This window comes from Dama dama, chromosome 24, assembly GCF_033118175.1.
Source record: "Dama dama isolate Ldn47 chromosome 24, ASM3311817v1, whole genome shotgun sequence".
Lineage (NCBI taxonomy): Eukaryota > Metazoa > Chordata > Mammalia > Artiodactyla > Cervidae > Dama > Dama dama.
The window spans coordinates 20757643-20775291 of NC_083704.1; the positions used below are offsets into that span (position 1 = coordinate 20757643).

A 17649-nucleotide genomic window follows, 5' to 3' on the forward strand; every position below is an offset into this window, starting at 1 on the left:
TTCTGATTATACTTTTTCTTACACTGCATAGATGGTTCTTTCGTAATGAAACAAAAATACTGAAAGGAAAGTAATTGGTCAATTGAAAAAAGCAGAATACAAGATATAAAGTTATATACAAAATGATCACACCTAGGGTTTGGGGGAGGATGGATACATGCATGAGTATGGCTGAGTCCCTTCTCTGTTCACTGGAAACTTATCACAATATTGTTAATTGTCTGTATTCCCAATACAGAATAAAAAGTTTAAAGAAAAAAGCAATTAGTTAGATTTTTGTGGGATGCTTTAATGAAAAATTATCAGACTTTGCTACCCAACTAGAGATTAATTTCTTTACCAATCTACAGTATCCATTTCCAGTTTAATACATCTTAGGAAACTAAGCAGTTCACGACTCTTTGCGACCCCATGGACTGCAGCCCGCCAGGCTCCTCTGTCCATGGAATTCTCCAGGCAAGAGTACTGGAGTGGGTTACCATTTCCTTCTTCAGGGGATCTTCCCAACCCAGGGATCGAACCTGGGTCTCCTGCACTGCAGGCAGATTCTTTACCTTCTGAGCCACTAAGGAGTTCTCTGAAAACAGAAGAGATGGTAGCTCAGTAACTTCAGTCTCGAAGTAGAGTGGAAGACTGAAAGAGTTTCTGCCTGGGTGGAGGAGATTACTATCATCAACACCGTGGTAGTGGTGGTGTTAGCTAGTGTTTACGGACTGCATCCTCTGTGCCAGGCTTTATTTTAAGCACCACCTTTATTAACTGATTTAATTCAGCACGATCTGGGCCATGCTCTTGCTACTGGTGTTTTCTAATGAGGAGACTGACCATACAGAGAGGTCAGGTTTTCCTCAGATCCAGTGGCTAGTGGCTGGTAAGCTGGCATTCAGATCCAGTCATTAGCCTTAACAGAACCAGCCCTCAGCCAAGCTGGACCATCACACTGCCTTGCCTGACTGTGGATGAAACCGTCTGTTGGAGAGAGAAGCAGGTGTGGGTAATGGGGGGAGCTATTATATCTCACTTGGAGCTGAAGGAGCAGGTCGGCATCCCAGAGCTCACCTTTCTCTAGACGTGGGCCTGTGCCCATGACTTTGCTCGGCTCACAGTCTGTGAGCAACTGTCTCCATTGCTCTTCATCCCCTCATTCCCAGCAGTAGACTTGTTTTCACAGCCCCCTTTCCTTCTTCCTCCTTTCACTTTCCTACTTCCCCCAACCTCTCACGTGCTCTTTTCCCCAGGCTCACACGAGCCTGAGCTTAAGGATTAGCTGGACTCACCTGTAGTGTGTTGTGTGAAGTGCCTTGGCCTCGTTTGGATATTTAGAACTTGAAGTTATTAATGTGATATTCCAGTGTTGAGGAAAGGCCTGCAAGGCTGCCTTAGTCCCCTCCCTGGGCCACGGACTTCGGTATCACGTTCTCTTTGTTCGTGGAGTCTCTTCTTTATTCTCAGCTGGAAAGTCTCTAGTGCAGAGCTGTTGTGTGTGTCCCCCAGTGCTCGTGTTGATTTCTGCTGGCCTGCTAGAGGATGGGGTGTTGGAGAGGTTGCCCTCCTCGGCTATTGGAGTGGGTATTTCGCGAGCCAAAGAGGCTCCTGTTGGGCTTTGAAGCCTCGCTGAGCAGCTTGGAGCCGCAGGCTGCTGCTTGTGGGGCAGGTGGAGCCTCCTGGTGCCCACCCCACAGACCCTGGTGAGGGTTCATTGCGTTGTGGATTCATGCTCATTACCCAGGAGGCATTTCAAAAACAGTGACTTTACTCTTCATTATTATAATTCCCTCCTCCTTCAAATGGGATAATCCTTTTACTCTGCCTACCTGGACCAATCTCCATGTATCTGTTCACTGTGAAATCAGTCAGTTCAGTTCAGTCGCTGAGTTGTGTCTGATTCTGTGTGATCCCATGGACTGCAGCTCGCCAGGCCTCCCTGCCCATCGCCAACTGTCAGAGTTTACTCAAACTCATGTCCATTGAGTCAGTGATGCCATCCAACCACCTCATCCTCTGTCGGCCCCTCTCTTCCCGCCTTCAGTCTTTCCCAGCATCATTGTCTTTTCACTGTGAAATACCTGTTGCCTAAAGATTCCTTGAACGGCCTGTAATTGACAAAGGGGAGAAAAATAATGGAAGACTGGGTCACTGAAAACAAATTCGCCATTTTTATTTGTCTGGGTCCACCCTGAGGGTTTATATTTTAACTTGCAGCAAAAGTTAAATAGAACTAAACTAATATCTTTGTATTTTCTTTTAGGAAAAAGAAGCAACTAACAAAACACAGTATTGACAAGGATTACTCCACGTGCAGTTTGCAGGGTATGTCTTGGAGCTGGCACAGTCGCCTTTAATTTACATAAGCCACACCTTAACATTCTCCATTGGTGTTCAGAATGATTTTTAGGCATTGCAAGATCCTCAGATATCAAAAAATGATTTAATTATTCCCTATGTTAAGTTGCTCAGTTGTGTCTGACTCTTTGGGACCACATGGACTGTAGCCCGCCAGGCTCCACTGTCCATGGGGATTCTCCAGGCAGGAATATTGGAGTGGGTTGCCGTTTGCTCCTCCAAGGATCTTCCCTACCCGGGGAGTGAGCCTGGGTTTCCTGTGTTGCAGGTAGTTTCTTTACCGTCTGAGCCACCAGGGAAGCCTAATTATTTCCTGTAGTAACTCAAAATACACTTGATAGTATGATTAAACAGTATTTTTAAAGGTGTTCAATAACAAGGATATTTTTCCTCTCAGCTTTCACTGATTTGTAACTTCCTGTTTTTTAGGTTTATAATTGTAGTTTGAAAGACACTGAAATTCACTCAGCCGTGTCCGACTCTTTGCAACCCCGTGGATCATCCATGGAATTTTCCAGGCCAGAATACTAGAGTGGGTAGCCTTTCCCTTCTCCAGGGGATCTTCCTAACCCTGCAGGGACCTGGGTTCCATCCCTGGGTTGGGAAGATCCCCTGGAGAAGAGATAGGCTACCCACTCCAGTGTTCTGAACTAGAGAATTCCATGGACTGTATAGTCCCTGGGGTCGCAAAGAGTCAGACATGACTGAGCGACTTTCATTTCACTTCACTTTTAGGCAATGAAAAAGGGATATGTGTATCCAGAGAAGTACCCAAAAAGTGAATTCTTTGATAGTGAAAGCAATTAATCATTTACTACAGGATTGCTTGTCATTAAGAAGATACCCTATGAGATTTTTCCCCATGAACTTGCTAGTAGATGAAAAATTATTTCATTGTGCCCTTTTGCTAACCCAGTTTTGGAAAGATAAATGACAATGTGAATAGTGATTATCTGTGGGTGTCTGAGACCCTAAAAAAAGACCCCCCATATCTGTATATTCCTTTGTAATACATAAATCTTTTAAAAGTAATTAAAATGTAAACCAACTGAAATTTGTTTATAAAGCCTTGATTTCTGTGCCACTTTCCAGGAATACATCTAAAGTAATAGATGAAAAAGTAAATGTTACATAACTTGGGGGCCGCCTGAAGAAGCGTTTTTTTGAAAGCTAAAGTTGCATTTGTAAGCTTGGGCAATAGAAGCATAAACTCAGGTAGAATTTTAAGAGTTATTACTGCCCTTATAATTAATCAAAGTTAAAGATTTAAAGGTAGTTTTCTGCCCCATGGAGTTAGCTTAGAGTTTTTGTTTTTGGAAATTAAATATACTTAAATAAATTTTTTGGGGGGGGGGGAACTACTGTTCAAATAAAGCAAGATCTTTCCTCTTGGATTTTCCTGTTATCAATAAAATGAGCAGCTCGGATGACAAGGATAATACACGAAACAGAAGAAATTTGCTTTTTCTCCAAAGAGAAAGCCACATAAGCCGTATCTTAACAGTGCAGATTGCTCATTTTTAAAAGTCTCAATAGAAATAGGATTTTGTTTCTGAAATTAATTTGCAGAAACAGTGTAGAACAGTGGTTAAAAGAACAGGCTTTGGTGAATCTCAGCTGTTTAACATATTGGCCTTAGAGCCTAGGCCAAGTTACTCACTGTTTTTGTGCCTCAAAATGAGACTAGTAATTCTATCTCTGAGGGCAATTTTCAATTAAATGAAGCACTCAGAATTACTCTGAGGGTAATTTACAATTACAGGGAAGTTTGAGGTGGCCCCAGATATGTGATTCAGATCATTTTATTTATTTATTTATTTCTTGATTCAGATCATTTTAGCCTGCATGGGAGAATGACTGTGAATTTTTTTTTAACTTCCTGATATTATTATCGTAAAAATAATATTGTTTAGAATGGTCATATGTTTATAAGAGGTCTTCGCTTTGAAATAAGAATTTGGTTTGAATCTTAGCTTCAGCACTTATCTGAAACACAGTGCTTTCTTGGCTATAAAATGGGAATAATAGTGACCTCTTAGGATTGTTAAGATCCAATGACACAATCTAATTTGATTCATTTTTTGCAAATATATATAGTGGGTTTTCAGTAAATGTTAACTGTTAGTTTTTCTTCTGTTCTTTTAAGCAAAAATGAGATTTAAAGGTATTTAATGCTAGTGCTTAAAAAAAAACTTTTATGTACATACAGTTTAGGTTGTTGGGATATTTTCACATAAGTAGAGTAACTGCTCTAAGTACTGTTAATAAAAAGTTACTGAAAATGTGAAGTTGCATATGGAAGCGTTAGAAAAGGCTTCACTGCACGGATTGATGTGCACTGATAGGAAAGATCTAGTATTAGGAGATGGCTGTATTTTTCATGGGATTTAGTTATTCTATTTAATTTTGGTAAAAAAAAATAATAGTGGGAGTTTGTGAGATTTAAAATGTCTTAATTTGTATAATTATATACATTTAAAAATTTTTCTGAGTCAGGATCATTTATAAGAACCTATTTCTGTATTTTAAGGTTTATACTATGTAGGTTAAGAATTTTAAACTCCATATCAAATGAGGTTTTTAAAGCCAAATAATCTTTAACATGTAAATAGTTTAAATACATGCTTGTGTGTTCTTGAAATGTACGCACATCGTGGTAGGTTTTGTTGGAGAGTTGGAAAGCCATAATAGAGACAAGCATAACGGATAAGCACAAAGAATAAGTACCTGTCAGTCAGCAAATATTAAAACATCTAATGTGTACCAGATACTGGTCTAGGTACTAGTGATGCAAGAGCAAAAAATTTACTTGTAAATATTTTGAAAAAAGTTGCATTTCAAAATGTGAAAAAATTTTGGTTACTTGTTCTATATAAAACACTGTTCTTGGCATTAGCAGAGGGTGGAAATAAAACATGGAACCATAGAGTCCTCAAGAACCTTGAGGTCTCAGGATAAAGATGGTGGGTACTGAAACCTATAAGATTAAGGCCACCTGGGATGGAGGTGTCTCATGGTGCTTTGGAGATACAGGGGAGGGAAGGTAGATGAAAATACCCCAGAAAACTAAACTGTACTCTTCTGGGAAAGTCACAAGTCTACTGAAGGGATTTTATATTAAATAGTGCTAATTTTGGAATAGCAGGAAGAAGTTGTTGGTTTCTGTCCAAGTGTATATTTATTGTGTTTTCCTTTTCTAGTCAGTCCCAGGCTTCTTTTTTAAGACGCTAATTGAAATTACTTTTGGAAAATATTCTTTAAATGCTTTTTAAAAGCGTATCAAACTTGCCAGTTTTCTTGTGACATCACCCAAAAATTGTTTCAACAGATTAACTTTGTATCAGTTTGCAAAATAAAATGGCACTTAAGTGATCAAGCTTTATAATGTAAACCCTAAATCTGTAAATAGGTAATTATAAATGCCCCTGACTGATTTACTGATTTTATGTTTCAATATATTTATTTCAAGCTTCTTATAAAACAAAATTTTCAAAAAAAATGAAGCTATAAAAGGATAAGTCACAGAAAATTTAATTTTATTTCTCTTATTTTGTAGATGTCCATGACGATATTGAAAATGAATTCCTTATTTTCACCAGATATATGAGAAGATCCATTTTAAACAGTCTAAATATTTTTTTCTACGTTGGGCCAGCATGGCAGGATTCAAGCGAGGGTATGATGGGAAGATTGCTGGATTATATGATCTGGATAAAACCTTGGGTCGAGGTCATTTTGCAGTGGTTAAACTTGCCAGGCATGTCTTTACAGGTGAAAAAGTGGCAGTAAAAGTTATTGACAAGACAAAATTGGACACACTAGCCACTGGTCATCTTTTCCAAGAAGTGAGATGCATGAAACTAGTGCAACATCCCAACATCGTACGCCTTTATGAAGTGATTGACACCCAGACCAAACTTTATCTTATCCTAGAACTTGGGGATGGAGGAGACATGTTCGATTACATAATGAAGCATGAGGAGGGACTTAATGAAGACTTGGCCAAGAAGTACTTTGCTCAGATAGTTCACGCCATATCTTATTGCCATAAACTCCATGTGGTTCACAGAGACTTAAAACCTGAGAATGTGGTCTTCTTTGAAAAACAAGGTCTTGTAAAGTTGACAGACTTTGGTTTCAGCAACAAATTTCAACCAGGGAAGAAGCTCACTACAAGCTGTGGATCTCTTGCATATTCGGCCCCAGAAATTCTGCTTGGTGATGAGTATGATGCACCCGCAGTAGGTAGGTACCTTTCAGTATTTGCTGTCTTGAATTCTACTGGCTGAAGTGTAGTTGGTCAAATCAGTTGTTGTTTATGTGAAAATAATTTCTAAGAGAATTTCTTTTAAATGGATCTTAGTAAACAATTGGGTTTCATGACTGCCATGTTTCCCTAAAGCTGAGTTTATTTTACCTTATAGATAGCTAATGTCTAAAGTATATTTGTTAGCACAAAAGAAAAAGAGTAAGTTACCTTTTAAGATAACCTCTCATCGGCCTGTTTTTTTACTTTAGGGTCTGAGTGCTTTTCCTATCTTTTTAGATACTTCTAGTTATTTCCTTCCTGTGAATACAGTCATGAGACCCATGTTAGAAAGGTACTGTGAATATTACAGTGTGTAGCGTGAAAAATTCTGGCATTGGGATCATTTATTGTGACCTTGAACAGTGTACTTGACCTCTGCTTCATTCCTCATCCATAGAATGGAATTAGATCAGATACAGGTATTGAATGTTACCTTGTTTACTTTTCACAGTGACTCCTGTGGTGGTTACTGTCTATTTTCCTATATAAGATAGAAAGTTGATAACAGAGTGCCTACTGTGTGGTGAATTCCGAAATAGTTGCAGTTCTTGTCATTCCACCAGCGTGCTCCCTTCACTCCAACACTTTTTCACGCTCTCACTGGTCATGAGTTACTTAGTTGTGACAGAAGTGTTTATTGCTTTTCAGCTTGTGTCAGTTTTGTCCCCTTGGAATTATATTTGTTGTGAAGGTCATTTAGGAATTTATTTTCAGTTTTTAAGGATTTGTTAACCTGAGGGTGTGGTCAGCTTTTAAAATTTTAGGTTTAATCTTAGAAAAATAATATTACATGCATATGATATCAAACTTCATAGATAATGAGGCTTTCATTTGCATTCTGATCATTTAAAATGCAGGTTATAGAAGATTAAAGATACACATTGAAGAGTGCTGATCTTATGCTGAATACTCTGTACACCAAGGCACTGTTTTTCATGGTAAACTATGTGTTCTGGAAAAGAAAGGGTTAATAAATGGTTTCTACCCACTATGGATGACCAGGCTTCACTGAAGTCTTTCATTAGAATACTTGAGGCGGACAGTTTTTGATCAGTGGAGACTCTAATCTGAAAATGGAGGCAAGAATATGCAGATGAAGAAACATCACTGTGTCAATGTGAAAGGATATTCAGCCTCACTAATAATCAGGGAAAGGCAAATTAAAACTTTTCATATTGAGCAAAGCTAAAGGCAGACAAAACCAAGTGTGGAGAAGGCTATAGAACATGAAGAACTCTTGTACTTTGTAGATGACAGTTTGTCAATATCTAGTAAAGCTAAGTAGACATCCTGAGACCCAGTGGTTCTGCTTCCTGTGTGTGCCCCATAGAGAAGCTCTCATATGTGCTGGAGATTTTCAGAGAATGTTTTTAGCAGTATTGACTGTTCATCAACAGGAGAATAAATTGTTCATTATTCATATGGTGAAACTATAGCTTAGTGAAAATTAATGAATTATGTCAGCATGGCTGGAGTTTCACAAACTTGTTTAAGTGAGAAAATGAATAAAGAGTACATATAGTATTAGAACACTTATAGGAAAGTTTAAAACATACAAAGCAGTATGATACATTGTTTAGGGCTGCAGTACATGCTGAGAAGTATGAAGAACTGTGAGATCAAGGTCGTTAACTTCTGAGATGCAGGCCTGTCTACAGGGTTTCAACTGTATTGGTGATGCTTATTTCCAAAATTGGGCAGTGAATGCGCAGGTGTTCATTGTAATGTTCATTTTTCCCTCCTCTTAAATATTGCATCATACAACTTTAAATACGTTTTTAAAAACAAAAAGAAAATTGTCTGAAAGGATAATCACCAGTCTGATAAATGGTTAACTTACGTTGGTAAAGTGGAATTGGGTAGAGTTCATTTTCATTATTTGTATTTATTTCCATACATTTTGGGTAATTGTGTGATTGAAATTACTGTAGAATTGCTTTAAAAAGCAAATGGAAAGTTACATTTCTGTTAATGTAGTATTAGTTTATTATGCCAAAATCAGTCACTGATTTTTCACAGATATTTTAGCAAAATTAGTTGGGGATAAAGATTAGAATCTGTCACTTAATTATCAGATATTGTTAAGTAAAACAACTTTGGTTCAATTTTATAATTAAGTTTTTTAGGAGTGTACTGGTCCTCAACATTGAAAATTAGTTCAGAAATTGCATTTTATTACATTCAAAGATTCAAATTTGATTTTATTTAGCTGTACTTTTTTCTGTATCATTACTTTTTCTTTCACTTTTTATTAATTCTTTCTAGGACCTTCGAGTTTCCCTTCTGACTTCTTTTTTAGTGTCTTGAATTGAAAGCTTTTTTCCTTTATTGTCCTCATTTCTAATGAATACATCTGAGACTGCGCTGTCTTCTCCCACAGTCTCTGGTAACACCCCAGGAATTTCACTCTGCAGTCGTTGTTGTTCATCGCTCAACTGGACTGCTTTGTTTATTGTTGAGATTTTTTGTTTTTTAAAAATTCAAAATGGATACATTTATTTTTCCTTTTAGCTATTTGGTTTTAACTTCTAATTTTAGTACATTACAGTCAAATATGCCTGATTGGTTTCTGCTTTGGGGAGTATTTTTAGATTTTCCGTGTGGTTTAGTACATAGTAATTTTTGGTTATGCTTCCCTGTGTGAAAAAAATATTTATATTTTTGGTACATAGAGTTTTTATACATAATTAAGATTGTTAATTATGTATTTTGTTCCTTTGTGTCATGTTTTTATTCTTATCTGTTATTTTTGAGAGAATTATGCTAGTCCCCTACTCAAATCTGTCAATTTTGTATTTTAACTTTCTGCTTGTACATGTTATTTTCATGCTGTTAGGTATATAAAAGTCTATATAATTTATTTTACATGATGGGCTATCACTTTTAGCAGTACGAAACTATACTTATTTGCTTATTGCTTTAAATCCCATTTGTCATTTTGTTTCAGGTTTTTCTTAAACAATACGTAATTTAAGGTATCCATAATCCATAAGACTTTTTATAGGTGAATTTAGTTCATTCATATTTGTTTTTTACTGGAATATTTCGACTTATTTGTGCTATTTTTGTATTTTTCATTTGCCTTATTATTTCATCATTACCTTTTGCCATATTTTGTTGGAGTATTCAAGTTTTCTTTGCTCCTCCTCTAGTGGTTTGCAAGACATGCAATCTGTTTCTCTGTGTTAGTGTCTACTCTTAATGTCTAGAGTTAATATTTGTATCAGTCCCTCTACCATACAAAAGACTATAGTTTGCTTTCACTTTCCTTTATTTGCTTTTATTTATTAAAAATTTTTAATTTTGAACTTAATTTTACTAATTTTTTGGTTTACCACTGATTTGTCACCTTTCTATCTTAGATTACTTTTGTTTTGTTTTTGATTCTTTAGAGAAGATTTGTGAAAAGTTTCCCAAGTCTTTGTCTGAAAGTATCATCACATTTGAATGGTACTTTTGCTGGGTATGGAAGTACATATTGAGAATTGTTTTCTTTCCAACTTTAAAGATACTTTCCAGTCATCTTTTGCTTCAGATGCTGCGGGGGCAAAGGCTCGTGTGAGATTAATTTTATTTTCATTGTTGGGCTATACTTTTCATTTACTCTTTGGTGCATAGTTTCACTTCTAGAAATGCTGTATTAAGTGGTTTTTCTTGGGTGTTAGTTCTGTTAGATGCACTTGGTTCATGTCCCATGCTGCTCATGTTCGCTTGGTGCTTGGGGATTGTTAGTTCTGTGCTTAACTTTTTATTTTTTTTGGAGATTCTCTAGTAGTCTGCAAATACAATGTCTGAGTAACCTCCAGTTGATGCGGGGGAGGAGCAGAGGGTGGCCTGGTATCCAGTCTGTACTTGACAGACTGTCAGTACACCTCTGCCCTGTGCCCACAGTCATTACCCCACCTGCTTGTTCATGCTCAGTGAGTTACAGAGTGAGAGAACTGGATTCATTCTTTTTAAAATTTTTTTTTGTGGATTCGTTCTTGTAGTGATTGTCTTAAGTGCAAGTCTTTCCTGTTTCCAGACTGTCTCCTGGAAAGGACCAACACAGATGCTTCTATCAGCTGGTTCTTCTTTTAGTCTGATCCTGTGTGCCATCTACCTTTGCTGTCATATCTAGAGATTTGTGGGGAGAAAGAGAGTTGGATCATAATCAGCGAGCTGTTGATTCCAGTTGCGGCTTTCAAGAATGTGTACTAAGTTGACTTCAGCGAGGTAGAAGGGGAAAGGGAAAAAATGGGATTATTCAGGCAAGAATACTGGAGTGGGTGGACATTTCCTCCTCCAGGGGATCTTCCCGACCCAGAAATCGAATCTGCTTCTCCTGCATTGGCAGGGGGGTTCTTTACCACTGAGCCACCAGGAGAAGACTTTACTCTGCTTTAAAAAGCAAAACTATACTTTATAGGTTTCTTCAAATACAGAAACTCTAAAATGAAAAAATACTGTTTCTCAGATCATGCAAGGAACTTTTCAGTTGTTATAAAACCCTGACATTGTTTATATCTTTTTACTTCACTGAATTTTTTAAGTTTAGTTTTCAAGTTAACATGAACTAGATTTGGTATCGAAAACTTTATCATCTCACTTGAGATTCAGAGGCTTCCAGGGAGGTTACAGTTTTGGAACTGAAACCCCCTATATTAGATGCTTCCTAGTTTATAGACAGTTTCAAGGATGAAATATTAGGTCTCTTCATTAGTTTATTATTTGCTAAATTAATATGCAGGAGAAATCATTGAAAGCTAAATTATGTAAATGTGGCACCGTGTTAATACAGTGCAAAGGGTTGGACTTAGAAGTCCATGTGTATGAACTTTTGGGGATGTAAACAGAAAATCTATACACTGTCCACAATTTGCAGTTCAGTATTTAATAGAGATTATTCATTTCTGGAGTTATAAGAAGTGTCCTCATGCATATGAGTATGCAGAAAACTAGAGTTCTTTTTATAAATCTGTGTTTTGTCCCACATTAAAATATTACTCTCAGTAAACTAAGAATAGAGGGGAACATTCTCAACTTCATAGAGAACATCTTCAAAAAATCTACAGCTAACATACTTAATGATGAATGACTGAATGCTTTCATCTATAGCTTTCCAAGTATGGAAACAAGACAAAGATTTTCACTTACCACACTTATTGGGTGTAGTACTAAAAGGTGTACAGAGTGGAAAGGAAGAAGTAAAACCACCTCAATCTGCAGATGACATGATTTTCTGCATTGAAAATCCCGAGATGTGTATTTACAGAAAAATTCCTAGGAACGAAAAGTGAATTCAGCAGGATCACAGGATACAAGATCAACACACAAAAACCAATTGCATTTCTCTATATTAACAAACATCTGGAGCCTGAAGTTAAAAACAATAATATTTACAATCCTATGAAAGAAAATGTATCTGAGAAAACACATATAGTAATTTATGCTGAAAACTGCTAATGAAGGAAATTTTAAAAGACTTAAATGAATGAGAGATGGATCATTTTCATGAATTGGAAAACCAGGTAGTACAGATGGCACTTCTTCCCAATTGATCCATGGGTTTAATCCAGTTCTGCCACAAGCCCTGCAGAGTTTTTGAGGACGTAGGCCTCATTATTCTAAAGCTTGTGTGGAAAGGCCACGGACCTAAAATAACTAAAACAGTTATAAGAAAGAAGAGCTGGAGAGGAATCGCTATTACACCATTCTGGAAAATAGTTCGACAGTTTCTTATAAAACTAAATATATACTTCCCATACAACTCTGCAGTTGCACTCCTGGGAGTTATTTTCACATGAAAATCTGTATGTGGTTGTTCATAGGAACTTTATTTGTAATAGCCCCAAACTGGAAAGAGGCCACATGTCTTTCAGTGGGTGAAAGTGTGGTGCATACTTGCCCTGAAATGCTATGCAGCAATAAAAAGGAACAAACAATTCATATAACAGCCTGAATGGATCTTAAGAAAATTACACTGAGTGAAAAAAATGCCAATCTCGAAAATTTACATACCGCATAATTCCCATTTATATAACTCTTGAACTAAAATTATAGAGGTGGAGAACAGACTGGCAGTTGCCAGGCTGGAGATGACAGTGAGTGATGTGGTTATACAGGGATAGCATGAAGAAGCCTTGTGGTAATGGAGCACTTCTGTATCTGGGGTCACTAAGTGGATCTGTACTTGGGATGAAATTGCACGGACGCCGCACACACGAGTGCATGTAAAACAGGGCGATCCGAGTAAGCTCTGTGGAGTACATCAGTCAGTCTCCTAGTCGTGGTGCCGTGCTGTAGTTCAGTAAGCTGTTGCCGCGGGGAAGGTTGGGTGAAGGGTACATGGGACCTCTCTCTGCTTTTTTTTGTGGGGGGAAGCAACTCTTGTGATTTCAAAATAAAAAGTTAAAAAATACTTAACTATTCTTTGCCTAAAATGAAAGTGAAGTCGCTCAGTTGTGTCCAGCTCTTTGCAGCGCTGTGGACTGTAGCCCACCAGGCTCCTCCGTCCATGGGATTTTCCAGGCAAGAGTACTGGAGTGGGTTGCCATTTCCTTTTCCAGGGGATCTTCCCCACCCAGGGATCGAACCCAGGTCTCCTGCATTGCAGGCAGACACTTTACCACCTGAGCCATCAGGGAAGGCAAGTATTTCAATGTCGATGTTCCTGAGCTGTTGTGTAGGGGTTGTTTTTACTTTATTTTTAATAATAATGCCTGATTATGGTCTGAGAGTGAAGGTCACCGTGGCAGAAGCACACTGCATTTTTTCATTGCTAACAAATTATTTTTATATTGTATTTTTAAAAATAAAACCAATTGTAAAACCAGATAATCGGCCAAAAATTATCCTGTATCCATTGAGGTCAGAGCATTTAAGCTTCACCATGTTGAAAATATGTATTTGCAATTATCTTGGAGAAGTGGTTCTTAGGTTTTTCTGACTCAGTAATGCCTTACCATCCGATGAAGTCTATGGACACATCTTAGAATTGTGTCCTTTTTAATTATTATTTTGTTTGTCCTGACATACTGCATGTGAAGAACATCTCAAAATCCAGTGTGAATTTAAAAAGGACTGTCTGGTCTCCCTGAAAAGGATTACCTTGTTTTGTCAAAAAGTAGATCAGTAAAACATAAATTCAGACATTCTTGACTGTTAATTTATATGCTAATTGTATCTTTATAATATTTGGGAAATCTTGGTGTATTCAAGCCCAGAGCTATAGTTAAGCTGGTAGCCACATATCATGTGCTTGCAGCAGTCATTCCTCAGTCTGTTCTAGTCCTGTGATAAAATATCTCTACATGCTCTTAACCATGAAAGAGTCAGAGGGCTTAGGAAACGGGAACCACCAAAAGACCTGTGATTCTAGCATTATATGTATAAAAACATTTAAATATTCTCTCTGACATTTTTTAAAGGATTCCTCCTTCCCATACAGATAGTGCAACCTAACCTAAACTTTGTGACAGAACTTTGAAATAATCCAAAAAGATGTAAACAGATGAGAAATTTTTTCATAGGTTTACATCGGCCTGCCATTATAGCTTATACCGTGAACTGATGGTGCCTTGCTTTTATTTCAGACTTGTTACAGAAAAGCTGTTTATGTACTTGCTAAACGTCCTTGCCAGGCTGCACGAAATTTGGGTACAGTTTCATTTTTCTCAGTTGTCACTTATTAGAGACAGATGTCTTTGTAATGTTTCAGTATTTTCCAACTTGAACCTTTTCTTCCCAGTCAGAATCTGGCTAAATTTTATATTATTTTCTTATCCTATTTGTCATTTGAACATCGGGTCTCGATGAGTATAGATTGGAAGACCTTAGGTGTGTGTCTGAGTTTGAGGCCCAAAACTCTGGAATTTGGGATTACGTATTTTTAAGGGATGAGTTATGCCTCTTCTTTGTGTAGGTAAGGAAGTTTGGTCCTTTTTAAAGTAGCACCGTGTTTTACTCTAAAAAAGGGACATAGAACCTACTTGTGTAAGTGCGCCCAGCATGAACTGCACTGGACTCTGGGGCTCAGGCCTAGTCACACGGGTAGCGTTTGTTTGCCGAGAGGTGAAAAACACATCCATAGAAATGTGGCACACGCCTTCCACAGCCCAGCTATGAAACACAGGGTCACATGCTCTGAAAGGTATCTTTTTCAAAGTATAGTGCCATCACTTGTCATATAAAACCAAAAGAAAAAATGAAAATCCTTCCTTAAACTTTCTGAAATTTCACATGCCTAGGAGAAATGAAAATTATTTCAGAAATCACAATTGAAAATTGATCTGTCACGAACCCTTTGTAAGTAAAAGCACTTGACTTAGTATTAGTTCTGTCTTCACAGTGCGTTGGCTTTAAATGTGAATGTTTAATTTGAGAAGGAGGTAGCAATGCCTTGAGTAATACAATCTTTTGGGTTTTATAAATAAACCGTTATTGAATTTAATGTCTGTCCGGAAGATTCTTGAGCAGGATGTGTCAGGTGTGGTATAGTCTTATAGGTACCCTGTAGATGGGGTTTTTTAGGCTAACTCAACTGTTGATTTCTTAGTGAAAGGTTTGAGAAACATGATAGAAATGATTTGCATGTTTTTGTTTTCCCTACTGCCTTTTTAGCTGTGGTATATATTATTATTACTGTGTAATGAGGTCAGATCAAATGAAAGAGATGACTCTGTTTTGAAAAGTATAACTTAATGTTTGGTGGTATGGTAAGATTTAAACCGATGGTTCTTAACTCATCACTCACCAGTTTCACGGGGGGGCAGATTTAAAAAAGAAGAAAAAAAAAAAAACAATACCTGGGCAACCCTGCTAGAGATTCTGATTCTGATAGTAGTTGGGTGAGGCCCCCCACCAGAAGCCTTCATGAGATTCCGGTATGCATCCAGCCTTGCCTACCACTGATTCAAATCCATAGAATCAAATGTTTTCAGCCAGTAGTGAAAAAATAGATTCCCAGTATTCAGATGTTCTTTAGAGAATCAGTAAGGAAAAAAAAAAAAAACTTATTTTAACCTTTAGGTTCAAAAATGGTAAGAATGTGGATTCATTTTGTTGTTGATAATGGAGCTTAATTTCTCCCCTCCACCTCCCACCGCCCACTTTTAGGCACACTGTGCTCATTCAGTGAAAACCAAATTTCAGGTCCCTTTGAAAAGTTTTCTGACGCTTCTCCGCTGCCTGGAGCCTGCAGCTAAACACGCACCAGGGTCCCCTGTCCTGAGGAAACCAGGGACTGTCCTGCTGCCTTTCCACAGTGGTCAGAAGGGGGCCTCACTGCATCGCTCAGAACCAGTTTCTTCATCCAGAAGATGTACAGTACCTTTGCGATTTTCTCAGGGCTCTGAGGACTGTTGACTAGACAGGGCTTTCGTTTTGTTTTAGGTGAATCTTAGCGCACCTCTTGCTCCCTGTAAAATCTTGTAGAAAGACAAAGGTGTGCAGAGCTGGTAATTGCAGGTCCTATTCGAATAAAACCAGAAGCTGCTGTTGGCCCGCATTTGTGTGTGTGTCCCCCTCTAAGGAAGCAGGTGAGAGGAGGGATTTCAGCAGCAGGTGTCCTTTTCCCGGCTCTGTGCTGCTGCCCTCCTCAGACACTGACAGTTCTGGGGAGAGGCGGCCTCTGGGGCTTGGGCGAGGGCCCAAGAGTCGGGGTTGTCTGGGGAGCAGCTCTAAGGAGAGCTGTAAAGAGGGGGCTTTTCTTGGGCCTGCAGCCTGAGGCCACTGTCTCAGGCACCCAAAGCTCAGAAGGAAAACAGTGCTTCTCAGTGCCTTTGAAAACAGGAATCTGTTATGTCACTCCTCTGCCTGGAACGTCTTAAAGACTTGCCATTTCACTCAGTCAAAACTGGCATCCTCACAGTGGCTGCTGGCCTGGCGTTTGAGATTGGTTCCCCCATTTCTTTCCTGACTTTCCCTCCGAGTTTTCCCCGTCATTGTTCAGCCACCGGGCCTGTCAGTCGCCTCCTCCTGCTCCAGCCCTGCCCTCAGGCCTGTCTCCCCACCACGTCCGCTCTCCTTCCCCACGTACCCCGTCCCTCTGTGCTCTGGGGGTCGGGGCAGTTCCTGCCTCGGGTTGTTGTAGGGATTAGGTGAATGGAGACCCCAGGGAGTCCGCCTTCAGCCACCAGCTGTGCGTGTCTGCACAGCCACCCCTGGAAGAGAAACCCGACGCCTTTCACTTCTGGGGCGCTGCGGTGGCCTCGTCCTCCTCCCTGAGGTGCGCTCTCCTCCTCTGGGAACCTGCCCTGGTGGGATTTCTGAAATGTTGGCTGCGTGGGGAAACTGGGAGGAAGGGAAGGCCTCCGTGCGTGTGCTTTCTCGCTCGTGTTTGTAGTTGTGATTAACTTTCAGATTGTTAGGTTTGTGTTGAGGGAGTAGGTTGACTTCTGAAGAAGGGTGGGTATGTGTGTTTTAAGGTTAGGTTTTTTAAAAACACACACAACACGAAGGTCCTGGTATTTACTTGATAACTGCTTAGTTTCTTGCAACTTCAGAAGAGTTGTTCAAAATATCCAAAACAGTAACTACTTTAATACAGAAATACATACGAAAACTGAAGCCACTTGTCTTCACCACTTACCTTCACTTCAGGTGTGACAAAGGAACCTTTGGGGTGTTGGAAATGTCGGACTTGGTTGTTTTTTAAGCCTTCTGTTTGTGGAAAGAAATATACACCTGTTAAAGACTAGTTTGCCGAACAAAGAATCAGAATAATCTCAGTGACACAGGAAATTCGGACTCCTTTCAGTCAGAATGCACACTGGTTGGACAGACTCAGAGCTCCAAATGCCCCCCCCCCCCCCCGCCCCGCCAGAGTGACTGTCGAGTGTTTAAGAACTGTTGAAGGACGTGCATCTGCTTCATCAGGGCTCTGGGCTTCATCCCTCTCCTGTGTGTCTCCTGAGGTGGGCCTGGCGGGACTCGTCAGCGACAGGCCCCCACTTTCTGGGGTCACCCTGCCCAGCGGATCCTGGGGCTGTCGTGACTCCCAGGGTCGCTGTTGGGAC

The 17649-nt window shown here is 39.1% G+C and overlaps 1 protein-coding gene across 3 annotated transcripts in view; it reads left to right on the top strand.

Moving 5' to 3' along the window:
• Positions 1 to 17649, top strand: part of SNRK (SNF related kinase) — a 63750-nt gene that overhangs the window by 11138 nt on the left and 34963 nt on the right. For 2 of the 3 annotated variants that reach the window (XM_061127909.1, XM_061127907.1), the window contains 3 exons: positions 2249 to 2310; positions 5900 to 6019; positions 6115 to 6588. In XM_061127909.1, the coding sequence (XP_060983892.1) occupies positions 5947 to 6019; positions 6115 to 6588 (547 nt within the window). In that variant the 5' untranslated portion in view covers positions 2249 to 2310; positions 5900 to 5946. Of the gene's footprint in view, positions 1 to 2248; positions 2311 to 5899; positions 6589 to 17649 lie in introns of all 3 variants that reach the window. The other variant, XM_061127908.1, reaches the window with a different exon arrangement.